Below are 17,363 nucleotides of genomic sequence, written 5' to 3' on the forward strand. Positions count from 1 at the left end.
CTAACCTACACATCTTTGGACACTAAGGAGCAATTTAGCATAGCCAATCCACCTAACCTACACATCTTTGGACACTAAGGAGCAATTTAGCATGGTCAATCCATCTAACCTACACATCTTTGGACACTAAGGAGCAATTTAGCATAGCCAATCCACCTAACCTACACATCTTTGGACACTGAGGGGCAATTTAGCATGGCCAATCCACCTAACCTACACATCTTTGGACACTGAGGGGCAATTTAGCATGGCCAATCCACCTAACCTACACAACTTTGGACACTAAGGAGCAATTTAGCATAGCCAATCCACCTAACCTACACATCTTTGGACACTAAGGAGCAATTTAGCATGGTCAATCCATCTAACCTACACATCTTTGGACACTAAGGAGCAATTTAGCATAGCCAATCCACCTAACCTACACATCTTTGGACACTGAGGGGCAATTTAGCATGGCCAATCCACCTAACCTACACATCTTTGGACACTGAGGGGCAATTTAGCATGGCCAATCCACCTAACCTACACAACTTTGGACACTAAGGAGCAATTTAGCATGGCCAATCCACCTAACCTACACATCTTTGGACACTGAGGGACAATTTAGCATGGCCAAGTCACCTAACCCCCATATCTTTGGACACTAAGAGGCAATTTAGCATTGCCAATCCACCTAACCCGCACATCTTTGGACTATGGGAGGAATCTGGAGCACCCGGAGGAAACCCACACAGACATGGGGAGAAGATACAAACTCCTCACAGGCAGAGGGTAGTGAATCTGTGGAATTCTCCCCCACAGAAGGCTGTCGAGGCTGGGACATTGAGTGTGTCCAATGCCGAGCTGGACTGGTTATTAATTAGTCAGGGAATCGGGGTGGGGGATAAAGCAGAAAAGTCAGAGTTGAGGATTCTCAAATTGGAACGATCGCGATGTCATTGCATGATAGAAACAGACACGATGGGCTGAATGGCCTACTTCTGCTCCTTTAGGATTTAGTTGTGAATGTCTCAGGCTCAGGACATTGTTATAAGGGTATAGATAGTCTCCCTGGGTGTGTCTCAGTCCTATCCTCACCAACCCCTGCCACCTCAATTGGGGTCCGTCCCCTCTTTGCACACAACGTCCAGACCCCTCGAGCTATTGAACAAAGAAAATTCCAGCACAGGAACAGGCCTTTCCGCCCCTCCAAGCCTGCACCGACCATGCTGAACTAAAACCCCCTACCCTTCCGGGGACCATATCCCTCTAGTCCCATCCTATTCATGGATTTGTCCAGATGTCCCTTAAAACCTACTATCGTATCCGCTCCCACTACCTCCCCCTGGCAGTGAGTTCCAGGCACCCACCACCATCTGCGAGAGAGGGGGAGCGTGCGTGCGCGAGAGAGGGGGAGTCTGAGGCTGGAAGGGTGCAGGAACCTTGGCTCCCATCACAGGAATTCTCAATGCAGAGAGATTGAATCATGTTGTGCAGATAGACATCTGAAACCCAAATATTACTTCCACATTCACCAGGAGAAAGGGAGCAGAGAACAGGAAGAGAAAGATAGGGAGACAAATGTGGGAGGGTAATCTCTCCCCAGCAATATATCTCTGGAATAATCTGGCTGGTAAAAATATTTCCAATTCAGATAGATGGGAGAGTTACAAAGAGGAAAGGGTTTAGGTATTTCTCTTTATCTCAAAGAATCCGTATGTTCCCACAGTGAGTCTCTCAACCATCAGATAATGGAGCTTGTAATTTCTTCAGCTGAGGGTTTTAAATCAACTCATGCATATAGAATGGTGTAAATAGCAGACACATAACCCTGACACTGCGACAGTGTCGCACTCTTCTCCTCTCTCCCTCTCATGCACTCTCTCTCTCTCACACACTCTCTCCCTCTCTCCTCTTCCTCACACACACACTCTTTCTTTGTCTCACACACTCATTCTCTTTCTCTTCCTCTCCCTCTCGCACACGCGCGCTCCCTCCTCTCTTCCCAACCCCTCCCCCTCACGTTTTCTCTCTCTCTCTCACACGCTCGCTCTCTCTCTCTCTCTCTCCCATCTGCTGTCTCCCTCTATCTCACTCACTGTCTCTTTCTCACTCACCTCTCTCTCTCTCACCTCTCTCTCTCGTTCTCTCTCTTTAACTTACCCCCTCTCTCACGTATTCATTCTCTCTCTCTCTCACACACACACTCAGCTTCTCCCTCACACACACACACACTCTCCCTCTCTTTCTCATTCACCTCTCTCTCTCTCTCCCCCATCTCCCCCAGAGACTCACTGTCTCTTTCTCACTCACCTCTCTGTCTCTCACCTCTCTCGCTTGTCCTCTCTCTTTAACTTACCCTCTCTCTCGCGCATTCATCCTCTCTCTTTCTCTCTCTCTCTCTCACACACACACACTCAGCTTCTCCCTCACGTACTCACACTCTCTCTCTTTCTCATTCATCTCTCTCACACTCTCTCTCTTTCTCATTCATCTCTCTCTCCCCTAACCCCAGCCACTCCTCCTCTGTAACACCCTGGGGTGCCTGAGGATGTGGACTGATGGCATGAATTCCCTCTCCTGGGTGCACTCTGGAGAAGGGCTGAGGGGTTGTGTCGAGGGTCTGAGGAGCTACCTCCCTGGGGCAACACGGCTCTGCTCTGTTTCCAAGCTGTGGGTGAAGGGGTGAGTCTTGCCAGAGGTGAAGGTGAGATGGATACAGCCCGGTTCCCAAGCGTGAACTAATTTGATTTATTATTGTCACGTATATTGGGATACAGTGAAAAGCATTGTTTCTTGCGCGCTATACAGACAAAGCATACTGTTCATAGAGAAGGAAATGAGAGAGTGCAGAAAGTAGTTGTACAGTCACAGCGAGGGTGTAGAGAAAGATCAACTTAATGCGAGGTAGGTCCATTCAAAAGTCTGACAGCAGCAGGGAAGAAGCTGTTCTTGAGTCGTTCGGTACGGGACCTCAGACTTTTGTATCTTTTTCCCCGACGGAAGAAGGTGGAAGAGAGAATGTCCGGGGTGTGTGGGGGGTGGTCCTTGATTATGCCGGCTGCTTTTCCCCGAGGCAGCGGGAACTGTAGACAGAGTCAATGGATGGGAGGCTGGTTTGTGTGATGGGACTGGGCTACATTCATGACCCTTTGTAGTTTCTTCTGGAGGCCATTCACACTTGAACAAGACCACCCTCAGAACTGGGCCTCAGAGTGAGCTGTAGATGAAAGAGGGAAGGATTAGTCAATTTCTGAAGGAAGGTCTAGTTGGAGGTAGAGTCAGCACAGCTGCCTCACAGCGCCAGGGTCCCAGGTTCGATTCCTGGCTTGGGTCACTGTCTGTGCAGAGTCTGCGTGTTCTCCTCATGTCTGCGTGGGTTTCCTCCGGGTGCTGTGGTTTCCTCCACAATCCAAAGATGTGGAGGTTAGGTGGATTGGCCATGCTAAATTGCCCCTTAGTGTCCAATGATGTGTTGGTTAGGTGGATTGGCCATGCTAAATTGCCCCTTAGTGTCCAAAGATGTGCAGGTTAGGTGGATTGGCCATGCTAAATTGCCCCTTAGTGTCCAAAAATGTGTAGGTTAGGTGGATTGGCCATGCTAAATTGCCCCTTAGTGTCCAAAAATGTGTAGGTTAGGTGGATTGGCCATGCTAAATTGCCCCTTAGTGTCCAATGATGTGTTGGTTAGGTGGATTGGCCATGCTAAATTGCCCCTTAGTGTCCAAAGATGTGCAGGTTAGGTGGATTGGCCATGCTAAATTGCCCCTTAGTGTCCAAAAATGTGTAGGTTAGGTGGATTGGCCATGCTAAATTGTCCCTTAGTGTCCAAAGATGTGCAGGTTCCGGGGGGTTTGTGGGATAAATGCAGTGGGAAAAAGGAGAGGGAGAGAACAAGTGCAGGGGTTACGGGGATATGGTAAGATGTTCTGTTGGAGAGTTGGTGCATATTTGATGGGCCAAATGGCCTCCCTCTGCACTGTTGGGATTGTTTGAGAAGTGATGGGCGTTCCTCAACATAATGAGGAGCGAGTGGGAAATCTGAGCAGTTGAGAGATGGAGAGATTTTCTCTGTGTGATAGATCTTCTGCTGTCTCCAAGCTCTGTGCCTGACTGACCCTCACTTCACCATTAAGTTGAAGGATGAGCCAACTGGCTCACAGTACTTGGCCACATCGACAGGGAAGGGAAGTAACACCGTCAACCTCGGCAATATCCCTCACCCTGCAGCCTCTAAATCTCCGGCCTGCCTCCACAGCTGAGGATTTATCAACTGTGTGTGTGTGTGTGTGTGTGTGTGTGTGTGAGAGAGAGAGAGAGAGAGCCACACGCTTAGAGGGGAAGCTGAGAGAGAGTCAATGAGAGAGACAGAGAGAGGGAGACAGACATACGGACGTACAGAAAGAGAGAGAATGTGAGATAGGGAGAGGGGAAGACAGGTACAGGGAGTCAGGGAGACAGGTACAGGGGACAGGGAGAGCCGGAGTGAGAGAGAACAAGTGCGGGACAGAGAGAATGCAATAGAGGAAAAATAAACAAACGCAAGAGAGAGAGGTCATGAGCATGCGGAGGACAATGTGAGAACGTGCGAGAATGAGAGAGGGAGGAAGAGCACATGAGAGAGTGATACAAGAGAGAGTGAGAGAGAGAGAGAGAGCATGCAAAGGAGAGGATGTATCCACGTGAGATTATGGAAGAGAATGGATACACGAGAGGGAGGGAAAGCAATAGAGAGCAAGAAGGCGAGGAGGAGTGTATGCATGAGAGAATACACAGGAGAGTGTGTGCAAGAGATGAGAGAGAGAGAAAGAAAGCATGAAAAAGGCAGCATGAATGAGAGAGGTTACGTGTGAAGGAGGGAACACGAGAGAGTGAGAATGCAAGGTGGAGTTTGCGCGTGAGTGAGAGAGAGTACGCAGCAGAGAGACAGTACGCAACAGTATGTGACAGAGAGAGAGTACGCCAGAGAGAGAGAGTACACGAGAGAGAGTAGGGGTGTGAGAGACAGAGAGAAAACACACACAGGAGAGAGAACATGAGTGAGTTAGAGACAAATTTGCAGGTGAGAAACTACTCACACAAAAGACAGAGTACGTGTATGAAGGAGAGTACGTGCATGAGAGAGAACTCCCAAGAGAGAGTATACATTCGAGAGAGCGTGTACCCAAGAGTGAATACACGAGAGAGAGAGACAGTGGCGCCAGAGAGTATGTGTGAGAGAGCATGTACCTGAGAGAGAGAATGAATACACATGAGAGAGAGTGTGTGCAGAGCAGAGAATATCCATGAGAGAGAGAGTATGCACAAGGGAGAATGTATACTGGAGAGTACAGCGAGAGAGTGAGAGACAATACTGATAAGAGAGATAGTATGCCCGAGAGAGGAAGGAGGCTGGTTCCGGAGGGGGTGATCGATGGATGAGCGCCAGGATTTTCAGAGCAAGAGGCAGAATAACTCTCAATCCTGGATCAGCACCATGGCTAGCGCCTCTGAGCCTTGGCAAACAGGGACAGCAAGAAGTCTCACAACACCAGGTTAAAGCCCAACAGGGACAGCACCGTAAGACCACACAACATAGGAGCAGAATTAGGCCATTCAGCTCATCGAGTCTGCTCTGCCATGGCTGATATGAGTCTCACCCCCATTCTCCTGCCTTTTCCCCATGACCTTTAAACCCCCTCATCAATCAAGAACTATCTATTTCTGTCTCCAATACACTCAGTGACCTGGCCTCCTCTGTGGCAACGAATTCCACAGACTCACCCCCACCCTCTGGCTGAAGAAATCCCTCCCCATCTCGGTTCTAAAAGATCGTCCCTTTACTCTGAGGCCGTGCCCTCGGATCCCAGTCTCTCCGACTAATGGAAACATCTTCCCCGTGTCCACTCTGTCCAGGGCCTTTCGGTATTCTGGAAGTTTCAACGAGATCCCCGCCTCATCCTTCCAAACTCCAGCAGGTACAGACCCAGATTCCTCAAACACTCCTCATACATCAGGCCTTTCATTCCCAGGATCATTCTGATGAAGCTCTTCTGGATCCTCTCCAAGGTCGGCACATCCTTCCTTTAGATACGGGGCTCAAAACTGCTCACAGTATTCCAGATGGGGTTTGACCAGAGCCTGATACAGCCTCAGAAATACAACTCTGCTCTCGCATTCATGTCAAAAGGGCTAGAATACTAACACTGTATTTGCCTCCCTCATTGCCAACTGAACCTGCACGTTAGCCTTGAGAGAATCCTGAATCAGGACTCAAGTCCCAGGGCGTCTCTGCAGCACTATGGCTAGAGTCTCTGCTCCCACCCTGCCATCCCCCCCCAACACCCCATTAACAGGATCAGCACCTTGGTTAGTCCCTCTACTTCCCCCAGTTAACAGGATTAACATTGTGGGTAGCACCTCTGGTTCCCCGGCTAACAGGATCAGCACCCTGGCTAGTGTCTTTGTTTTCCCCCCAGCTAACAGGATCAGCACCCTGGCTAGTGTCTTTGTTTTCCCCCAGCTAACAGGATCAGCACCCTGGCTAGTGTCTTTGTTTTCCCCCAGCTAACAGGATCAGCACCATGGCTAGCACCTCTGTCCCCCCTGACGAACAGGATCAGCACCATGGCTAGCGCCTCTGTTCCCCCTGACGAACAGGATCAGCACCATGGCTAGTGCCTTTGTTTCCCCCAACTAACAGGATCAGCACCATGGTTAGTGCCTTTGTTTTCCCCCCAGCCAACAGCATCAGCACCATGGTTAGTGCCTTTGTTTCCCCCAGCTGACGGGATCAGCACCATGGCTAGCGCCTCTGCTTCCTCTGACGAACAGGATCAGCACCATGGCTAGCGTCTCTGTTTCCCTCGACTAACAGGATCAGCACCATGGCCTCTGCTTCCCCTGATTAACAGGATCAGCAAGAAGTCTCACAACACCAAGTTAAAGATCATAGAACCCTACAGTGCAGAAGGAGGCCCATCGAGTCTGCACCGACCACAATCCCACCCAGGCTCTACCCCCCATATCACTATATATTTTACCCACTAATCCCTCTAACCTAAGCATCCCAGGATACTAAGGGGCAATTTTAGCATGGCCAATCAACCTAACCTGCACATCTTTGGACTGTTAAAAGAGTGCGCGAGAGGGAGGGGAGTGCGAGAGGGAGAGGGATTGATGTGTGAGAGAGGGTGTCACTTACAGCCTGCTATATTATTCCACCTGATTAATTGAATTGACGTTTTGTCAGCAGCCTCTGTGCCGAGTATCTCTAATAAAATCAGTGCTAATGAGCAGAGCCAGTGAGCGAGGGGGGATGAATTGTTTTCTGTCTGTAATTGGAACTAATCGTTGTGAGTTTGCCAGCCGCTCTGGGAATCAATGGGCTGGGCGATTGGCACTCAGGTTACTGGACACTGTAAAAATTCCCATAATGAGAGTCCTTCACACAGCCCAGGTCAAGACTTCTGAGTCCTGGGAGACTGCTAGCCATGGTGCTGATTTTGTTCGGCGGGGAAAACACAGGTGCTAGCCATGGTGCTGATCCTGTGACGGTCAGGGGATTTGAGAGGGGTGTCTGAGGGAGGGGGAAGATATTGTACCCCCCACGTCAATAACCCTTTACCCAAACTAACACCTCCCTCCTTACCACCACCCCCCCCCACAAAACACTTCCATTTCCTTCCCTGCACCCCCCCATCCCCCCCCTCCGCCTGTCCCCCACATCCCCTCCCCCCACCCCTCCCCTCCCCCGGCCATCTGGACACACCCAAAACAACAACCCATTGGTCTCTTAACAGAGAAAGGACTTAACATGGACTTAACGTCACTCAGCAAGTTGTGGGGGGGGGGGGGTAGTGTGTGAGGGGGGGGGTCTCTAGGTACCATGGGTAGGGGCTGAAAGTGGGGAGGGGGGGTGGGTACAGGGGCATTTCCCCCCCCCCCCCCCCCCCCTTACCCATGTTTGACAGCACCCAATTTGCGAAATGACCCCCACAGGTGCTCAGCATGCGAGGATTGTGCACCCAGCAGTGGTGGGCTGGTCGCTTGGCATCACGCTGCCCGCGAGGGGTAAGGTGGAGTGTGGCATTGTTGGTAAAGTCACTGCGCTAGTATTGCAGACTGATGTATTCGACCTACACATCTTTAGACACTGAGAGACAATTTAGCATGGCCAATCCACCTAACCCGCACATCTTTGGATACTAAGGGGCAATTTAGCATAGCCAATCCACCTAACCTGGACATCTTTGGACACTGAGGGACAATTTAGCATGGCCAATCCACCTAACCTGCACATCTTTGGATGCTAAGGGGCAATTTAGCATGGCCAATCCACCTAACCAGCACATCTCTGGACATTAAGGGGCAACTTATCATGGCCAATCCATCTAACCTGCACATATTTGGAAACTAAGGCACAATTTAACATGGCCAATCCACCCAAACAACACATCTTTTGCGTGTGGGAGCAAACCGGAGCCCCCGGAGGAAACCCACACGGGGTGCTGGGGGTGGGGTGGTGGGAAGAACGTGCACAGGCAGTACCCCAAGCTAGGAATCGAACCAGGGCCTCCTGGCGCTGTGAGGCAGCCGTGAAACTAACTGTGCCACCGTGCCACCCCAGTTTCTTAGGCCTTCCCACAGGAGCGAGTTCTGCCTCAAGCAAAGAGAGGACAGGGGTCGGGCACAAATTTTGGGACAGTTAACATGAACACGGTGTCCGCGGCGCTCTCCAAGGGGCAATTAGGGATGGGCAATAAATGCTGTGCCCTTGTACGTGTGGTAAAGGAAATTGGGTCGCCTGAACTTGCTTCGGTGTAACAAGCCAGGCTCTAATTGAGAGTAGGAACTTCACAAGGTCAGAGCGAGCGCAGACAGGAAAAGACTATTTTAAGCTCATACAAGGGAGCTGGATCTGTGTGATCGGGGGGGGGGTGGTGGAGAAATGGGAATTACAGATCAATGCCTGGTGGAAGTGTTTCTGGAGAGTTAGCAGCCTGCACAAGAGCTCGATCCTGAGTCATTTCGTTGACAATTGGCCCCTGCGACGAGCGAGATTGTAAATTATCCCTGAGCAAGTGGAACTGGTTTGCCGCACTGGCTTTTCTCATCTGTGGATGGGCTTGCAGCCTCGGAATAACAAATAGTCCGGCACTCAGGAATCGTGGCGCTCCCTCGCTAAAGTGCCACCCTTTAGCCTGTGGGCGGACTGGGTCGCCGGGCCTTGGCTCAGCACCCAGCTGCCTCTCACTCTCCCTCTCCCCAGCCCGTCTGTGTGCTGTGAGGTCTGTAGCCCCCCCCAACAACCCCCACTCTAGAGGTCTGAGCACAAAATTTGAGAGGCAGCGCCGCACTGTCGGAGGGTCGGCGCTGAGGGAGCGCCGCACTGTCGGAGGGTCGGCGCTGAGGAGGCCGCACTGTCGGAGGGTGGGCGCTGAGGGAGCGCCGCACTGTCGGAGGGTCGGCGCTGAGGGAGCGCCGCACTGTCGGAGGGTCGGCGCTGAGGGAGCGCCGCACTGTCGGAGGGTCGGCGCTGAGGGAGCGCCGCACTGTCGGAGGGTGGGCGCTGAGGGAGCGCCGCACTGTCGGAGGGTCGGCGCTGAGGGAGCGCCGCACTGTCGGAGGGTCAGTGTCTTTGGTTAGATCTTTAAGCTGAGGTCTTCTTTTCCCTCTCCCGAGTAGATGCTAGAAATCCTGTGCTATTTTCCTGGGAGTGGGGCTGTTGTGCTGGTGTTCTGGGACCAACATTGATCCCTAAAGAACAAATCAGATATCCAGATCATTACACTGGTCTGTGGAATCTTGCTATGCACGAACTGGCAATCTTGTTTTCCTGTCCTGACGATTACAATCTTGTTGTTGTTGATATCAGTCGCATTGTTAAAGTTGTGAATAACGGCATTTGACATTAACAGTCTTTGAGCACGTATAAATCGGGGACGGCTGGGACACTGGGCAGTCTGTGTGGGCGGGAGGTATAGCAGTGAGCATAAATTGGAGATGGCTGGACACTGGGCAGTGTGGGTGGGAGTTAGCGGTCAGTATAAATTGGGGACGGCTGGGACACTGGGCAGTATGGGTGGGGAGGTTAGTGGTCAGTATAAATCGTGGGCAGTGTGTGGGGGGGGTTAGGAGTGAGTGTAAATCAGGGACACTTGGGACACTGGGCAGCGTGTGGGGGGATTAGTGGTCAGTATAAATCGTGGACACCTGGGACACTGGACAGTGTGTGGAGGCGGGGTTAGTGGTCAGTATAAATCAGGGATGGCTGGGACACTGGGCAGTCTGTGGGTAGGGTTAGTGGTCAGTCGATATTGGGGTTGGCTGGGACACTGGGCAGTGTGTGGGGAGGGCGGGGTTCGTGGTCAGTATAAATCAGGATGGCTGGGACACTTGGGCAGTGTGTGGGGGGGGTTAGTGGTCAGTATAAATCAGGGATAGCTGGGACACTGGGCAGTGTGTGTGGGGGGGGTTAGTGGTCAGTATAAATCAGGGATGGCTGGGACACTGGGCAGTGTGTGGGGAGGGGGTTAGCGGTCAGTATAAATCGGGGACGGCTGGGACGCTGGGCAGTGTGTGTGGGGGGGGGTTAGTGGTCAGTATAAATTGGGGATGGCTGGGACACTGGGCAGTGTGTGGGAGGGGGTTAGTGGTCAGTATAAATTGGGGATAGCTGGGACACTGGGCAGTGTGTGGGGGGGGTTAGTGGTCAGTATAAATCAGGGACGGCTGGGACACTGAGCAGTGTGTGGGGGGGGTTAGTGGTCAGTATAAATCAGGGATAGCTGGGACACTGGGCAGTGTGTGGGTAGTGTTAGTGGTCAGTATAAATCGGGGATAGCTGGGACACTGGGCAGTGTGTGGGGGGGGTTAGCGGTCAGTATAAATCAGGGATAGCTGGGACACTGGGCAGTGTGTGGGTAGTGTTAGTGGTCAGTATAAATCGGGGATAGCTGGGACACTGGGCAGTGTGTGGGGGGGGGGTTAGCGGTCAGTATAAATTGGGGACGGCTGGGACACTGGGCAGTGTGTGGGGGGGGGTTAGTGGTCAGTATAAATTGGGGACGGCTGGGACACTGGGCAGTGTGTGGGGGGGGTTAGCGGTCAGTATAAATTGGGGACGGCTGGGACGGCTGGGACACTGGGCAGTGTGTGGGGGAGGGTTAGTGGTCAGTATAAATTGGGGACGGCTGGGACACTGGGCAGTGTGTGGGTAGGGTTAGTGGTCAGTATATATTGGGGATGGCTGGGACACTGGGCAGTGTGTGGGTAGGGTTAGTGGTCAGTATATATTGGGGACGGCTGGGACACTGGGCAGTGTGTGGGTGTGGTTAGTGGTCAGTATATATTGGGGATGGCTGGGACACTGGGCAGTGTGTGGGGGGGGTTAGCGGTCAGTATAAATCAGGGATGGCTGGGACACTGGGCAGTGTGTGGGGGGGGTTAGTGGTCAGTATAAATCAGGGATAGCTGGGACACTGGGCAGTGTGTGAGAGCAGCAATGATATTGAATCAGCGCTAACCTGCCTTCCCTCCTCTGGCCATGTAGGGGAGCTATATGTCGGAGGCCTCAGCAAAGGGATGTTCAACAACCTGCCCAAACTGGTGGCTTCCCGCGAGGGCTTCCAGGATGCCTGGCTTCGATCGACCTCAACGGGCGTCTGCCGGATCTGATCGCCGACGCCCTCCACCGCGGGGGCTCATCGATCGAGGATGCGGAGGTAGGGCTTACTCACCCGTCTCTCTCCCTTCTGTCTCCCCCCTCCCTTCTACGGCCCAGCCTCCATGGAGGTGACCCCTATCTCCATCGGAGGGGGTTGCAGCAGTGTGTCTCGGTGTGTGCCTTGGCCATTTCGCCAGCCTCCTGTTGAGTGATCACAGGTGGTACCATTTCTGGAAAGCAGGCTTGGGCTACACCATGGGTGGTAACCTAACCCACACATCTTGGACATTAAGGGGCAATTTAGTATGGCCAATCCACCTAACCTACACATCTTTGGACACTAAGGGACAATTTAGCATGGCCAATCCACCCTAATCTGCACATCTTTGGACACCAAGGGACAATTTATCATGGCCAATCCACTTAACCTACACATCTTTGGACACTAAGGGACAATTTAGCATGGCCAATCCACCTAACCTGCACATCTTTGGACACTAAGGGGCAATTTAGCATGGCCAATCCACCCAACCTGCACATCTTTGGACACTAAGGGACAATTTAGCATGGCCAATCCACCTAACCTGCACATCTTTGGACACTAAGGGGCAATTTAGCATGGCCAATCCACCCAACCTGCACATCTTTGGACACTAAGGGACAATTTAGCATGGCCAATCCACCTAACCTGCACATCTTTGGACACTAAGGGACAATTTAGCATGGCCAATCCACCTAACCTACACATCTTTGGACACTAAGGGACAATTTAGCATGGCCAATCCACCCTAACCCACACGCCATATGAACAGGACCCCGAACCTTCAGCCCCTCACGGTGACTGCAATGGCTGGCAAGTGTTCTCCAAACCTGGCACCAAGACCCCTTCCCCCCCCCCACCTCCCCAATGTCCTCCTGTCCCGACGTAGGATTGAAGGCGCGTCTTGGGGGTGCGGGAAATGGACCTTCTCCCGCCACTCCCACCAGTCTCCCCTCTGAGTGTGTGCGTTCTTCGCCCTAGGCCCCAGCACGACGTGCCAGGAGGACTCTTGTGCTAACCAGGGCGCCTGCAACCAGCAGTGGGACGGGTACACCTGTGACTGCAGCATGACGTCATTCGGGGGCACCATCTGTAACTACCGTGAGTACCAGGCCTCTTCCTTACTCTTCGCTGATTGGTTTCAGACTCTTGTTGTATCGGTTGGCGCGTGGTTGACTTTGCCTTGTCTCTTGTGCCCTGCAGCGCACATTGGGGTTGACGGGGGTGGCGTGGGGGGGGGGGGGGTGCGTTCACTCGCGGTTGAGACGTTAGTTTCCAAAGACTTGTGTGCCATGGAACATCCCCCCCCCCCCCACCCAATAGCTCCCCCCACCCCATCCACCCTCTCATCTATTGCTAACCATCCCCACCCACCTTCCCTTTCCCAAACCAAGCGACGTACAGTTGTCCGGAATTCTCCCGCCCTTGGCGCCGCCGGGATTCTCCAGTCCGCCGACGGGAATTCCCCGTTGCCTGGGTGGCGGGTCCCGGAGGATCCCGCTACGGTAAACCACCCGGCGACCTCCGGCGCGGAGCAGGCCGGGGAATCCCGCCCGATATTTCAGCCGGTGGTTGTGATCCTGTCGGTGTGAGATCAAGTTGAGGTCCTCGGCGGTCTCTGGCCCGCATGGGGGGTGGGGGAGTGGTGTGGGGTCTCTGGTGTGATGAAGGAGGGAGATCTAAGCCAGACTTTTCTACCTGGAGGGAGTTTTCCCTCTTCGCTCCCCGCTCTCCACCTGCCCAGTGTCCCAGCCGTCCCCGAGTAGTTGTCTCGTTCAATAAAGCAACGATTAATAAGTGAACGCAAAGATTGAAGGGTGAGAGAGGCGCGGTGATGTTTCCCCTGGCGGGACACCGCGCCAAAAAAACACCTCAAAAGCAGCGTAGGTATTCGAATTACGTCGCCATTGCCCCGGGAGCGCATCTACGCTCCCCCATGGTACTGTGGGCCCCCTCTCCAGGGCTACCCAACTGTGAGCTTTGCCAGCTAGAGGGGCAGACAGTCCGAACAGATGACCCCCTCGAGGGCCCGCTATCCCGGATCTGTTAATGGATACCCAAGCCCATCCCTAAAGTGAAAGAAAACTGATTTATTTGGGTCACAAGTGAGGCTACATTAACACCGCAATGAAGCGACTGTGAGACTCTCCTAGTCGCCACACTCCAGCGCCTGTTTGGGTTACACTGAGGGAGAATTTAGCACGGCCAATGCACCCTAACCCGCACGTCTTTGGACACAAAGGAGCAATTTAGCAATGCACCTAACCTGCTCCGGTTCCCTCCCACAGTCCAAAGATATGCAGGTTAGGTGGATTGGCCATGTTAAACTGCGCCTTAGTGTCCAAAGATGTGTAGGTTGGGTGGATTGGCATGCTAAATTGTCCCTTAGTATCCAAAGATGTGCAGGTTGGGTGGATTGGCCATGCTAAATTGTCCCTTAGTGTCCAAAGATGTGCAGGTTAGGTGGATTGGCCATGCTAAATTGTCCCTTAGTGTCCAAAGATGTGCAGGTTAGGTGGATTTGGCCATGCTAAATTGTCCCTTAGTATCCAAAGATGTACAGGTTAGGTGGATTGGTCATGCTAAATTGTCCCCTAGTGTCCAAAGATGTGCAGGTTAGGTGGATTGGCCATGCTAAATTGTCCCTTAGTATCCAAAGATGTACAGGTTAGGTGGATTGGTCATGCTAAATTGTCCCCTAGTGTCCAAAGATGTGCAGGTTAGGTGGATTGGCCATGCTAAATTCTCCCTCAGTATCCAAAGATGTGCAGGTTAGGTGGATTGGCCATGCTAAATTCTCCCTCAGTATCCAAAGATGTGTAGGTTAGGTGGATTGGCCATGCTAAATTGCCCCTTAGTGTCCAAAGATGTGTAGGCTAGGTGGATTGGCCATGCTAAATTGTCCCTCAGTACCCAAAGATGTGTAGGTTAGGTGGATTGGCCATGTTGAATTGCCCCTTAGTGTTGGGGGATGAGAAGGGTAAGTGTGTGAGGTTATGGGAATAGAGCCTGGGTGGGATTGTGATCGGTGCAGACTCGATGGGCGAATGGCCTCATCCTGCACTGTCGGGTTCGTATGATTCCATCCAATACAAAGTTGTCACCGGTTACACTCCGAACAGTTGGGACGGGTATAGACAGAATGCCCCGCTCCTCCTTAACCTTTCCCTTTCCTCCTGGGGTCATTCCTTCCTTATACGTGCTCGAGACACGCAAAATAAGATGGCCTTCACCTGAAATGAAATGCCCAGGGGCGGCCTGGGGGGTGGGGAGGAGGATATGGAGAAATGATACATTCCCTTCCAGGGTGGTAGGTTCTATGGCAAACAGCGTCTTTGCCCCCCTCACCCCACAGGCGGGGGTTTTGTGTGACAATGTTTGGAGGAGTGATGGATGTTGCTTGTGGAGGGGTTTGGAGTCACCTTGCTCCTGGCTGCAAGTTGCGTGTTGTTGTGGGTCGCTGGTACCTTGCGATACACGGTGGAAGCAATCAGTATTCATTTGTCGAGCGCGGGTAGATGGCAGAACTGTTTTCCTGGAGTTCATTACAATCTATCAGATGTTTTAATTGATTTGCAAATCAGCCACTTAATACACTTTCAAGCCATCATAGGCAGGGTGTGCTGTATTCATCTCGGCTCTGACTGAACAAAAGCCACAGCATCAGCTGAGGCACAGCGTATGCTAAGTACAGGGTGAGAACCCCCGCCTCTGCACACATCAATAAAAATACTTCATTACTCCAAACCGGGGGCCTCACCCTGGGCCGCTCCAAGTTTGAAACCCACAATTCCGAACAGGTTCTTATTTATAGTGAGACACAGACTCATGCTCTCTCGCACACACACACTCATGCACACTCTCTCACACACACTCATAGTCACACACACACACACTCACACGTACTCTCACACACGCACTCTCACACACATACACTCTATCTCTCACACACACACACACACACTTGCACACAGACACACACACACACACACACACACACACACACACACTCACACATACACAGGCACACACTCTCATACGCACTCATATTCACACACTCGCGCACCATGCACTCACACACACTCTCTCACACGCACTCACACACACACTCTCTCACACACACTCACACGCACTCTCTCATACACACACACACGCGCGTGCGAGCATACATAATGAGATAAATTTTCCAGTCCCACCGTCCATGGGAATCACCGCGGGCGAGATGGAAAACCAGTCGGGTGATTGCAATTTCCGTTGATCTCAGGCGGATGTTTTAGGTGCTGGGACAGCCTGACAGTCTGGCCCAGTGAGTACGGTCGTGCGTGGCAATGGACGAGTCTGCCATGTTTCTCTCAGAATCAAACATTCCAGCTCCCCAGGACTGGAACGCGGGTACCTCAAGAGGTCAGGTGCCGGTCCGGTGCGCGCGCAGTCTAACTGCGTTCGTAATCCATCCCAGCTAACACGCTGCACACGTTCTGACCGTATTTGCAGACAAGGTACAGTTGACACGTGTGGCAAACTGCTGTGGGGGGGGAAGGTGGTGAATTGCGAAGGGAGGGGCGGGGGGGCAGGGTAGCATGTACCTCCAACCCTAGAGATGGTGGACACGCTGCCGGGGAGTGGGGCAAACCGGCCAATCAGGAGGACTCGGAGGTTGGCCCAGCTGAGGCATTTCACCCGCGCCCACCACCCACGAACGGTGACGTACCCCCGCCAGAACACAATCCTCATTTGGGTGCGTCACTGCCACATCAGGAAACATCTCCCCGCCCCCCCCCCCCCCCCCCCCAACCTCACGAGGAGGGTCCACGGACTAAGCGTTTGTGTGTGCCTATTGATGCAATCCCCTCTGGCTCATTCAGTTTAACACTAACAGCCCGAGTGCGTGGGCATCTGAATGGCAGGTGCAGTATAATGTGAGCTTATCCACTTGGTAGCAATAGTAGGGAGGCAGACTATTCTTTGAATGGGTGTAAATTGCGAGTGTTGGACGTGCAGCAGGTGGTCAGGAAGGCGAATGGGATGCTGGCCTTCATAGCGAGGGGGATTGAATATAAAAGTAGGGAGGTCTTGCTGCAGCTGTATAGGGCATTGGTGCGGCCGCAGCTGGAGTACTGTGTGCAGTTTTGGGCGCCGCACCTGCGCAAAGATATTTTGGCCTTGGAGGGAGTGCAGAGGAGGTTCACTAGGCTGATACCGGAGTTGAGGGGGTTGAGCTATGAGGAGAGGCTGAATAAACTAGGCTCGTACTCGTTAGAGTTTAGAAGAATGAGGGGAGATCTCATTGAGACGTATAAGATGATGAATGGGATGGATAGGATAGAGGTGGAGAGGCTCTTCCCGCCCAAAAAAGACAGTAGGATTAGGGGCACAGCCTCAAGATAAAGGGGGGGCGTTTTAGAACGGAGTTGAGGAGGAACTTCTTCACTCAAAGGGTGGTGAATCTCTGGAATTCTCTGCCCGTTGAAGTGGTGGAGGCTGCCTCGCTAAATATTTTTTAAGACGCGGGTTGATGGGTTTTTGATAAGAGAGGGGATTAAGGGTTATGGGGAGAGGGCGGGAATGTGGAACTGAGCCACAACAGATCAGCCATGATCTTATTGAATGGCGGGGCAGTCTCAAAGGGCTAGATGGCCTACTCCTGCTCCTATTTCTTATGTTCTTATGTTCTTATGAGATCTTGGAGTCCTC

The 17,363-nt window shown here is 52.4% G+C and overlaps 1 protein-coding gene across 1 annotated transcript in view; it reads left to right on the forward strand.

Annotated features, from left to right (window-relative positions):
• LOC145339724 (neurexin-2-like) overlaps positions 1-12,829 on the forward strand; it is a gene marked incomplete at its 3' end in the record, with an annotated part of 87,445 nt that extends 74,616 nt beyond the window's left edge. Inside the window, 4 exon segments of the mRNA XM_080184247.1 lie at positions 11,516-11,590; positions 11,593-11,664; positions 11,667-11,687; positions 12,651-12,829. Coding sequence (XP_080040373.1) covers positions 11,516-11,590; positions 11,593-11,664; positions 11,667-11,687; positions 12,651-12,829 — 347 coding nt within the window.
• Positions 12,830-17,363: the final 4,534 nt, after the last annotated feature.

The sequence above is a fragment of the Carcharhinus amblyrhynchos genome, unplaced genomic scaffold, assembly GCF_965287045.1.
Source record: "Carcharhinus amblyrhynchos unplaced genomic scaffold, sCarAmb.v2.hapA scaffold_635, whole genome shotgun sequence".
Lineage (NCBI taxonomy): Eukaryota > Metazoa > Chordata > Chondrichthyes > Carcharhiniformes > Carcharhinidae > Carcharhinus > Carcharhinus amblyrhynchos.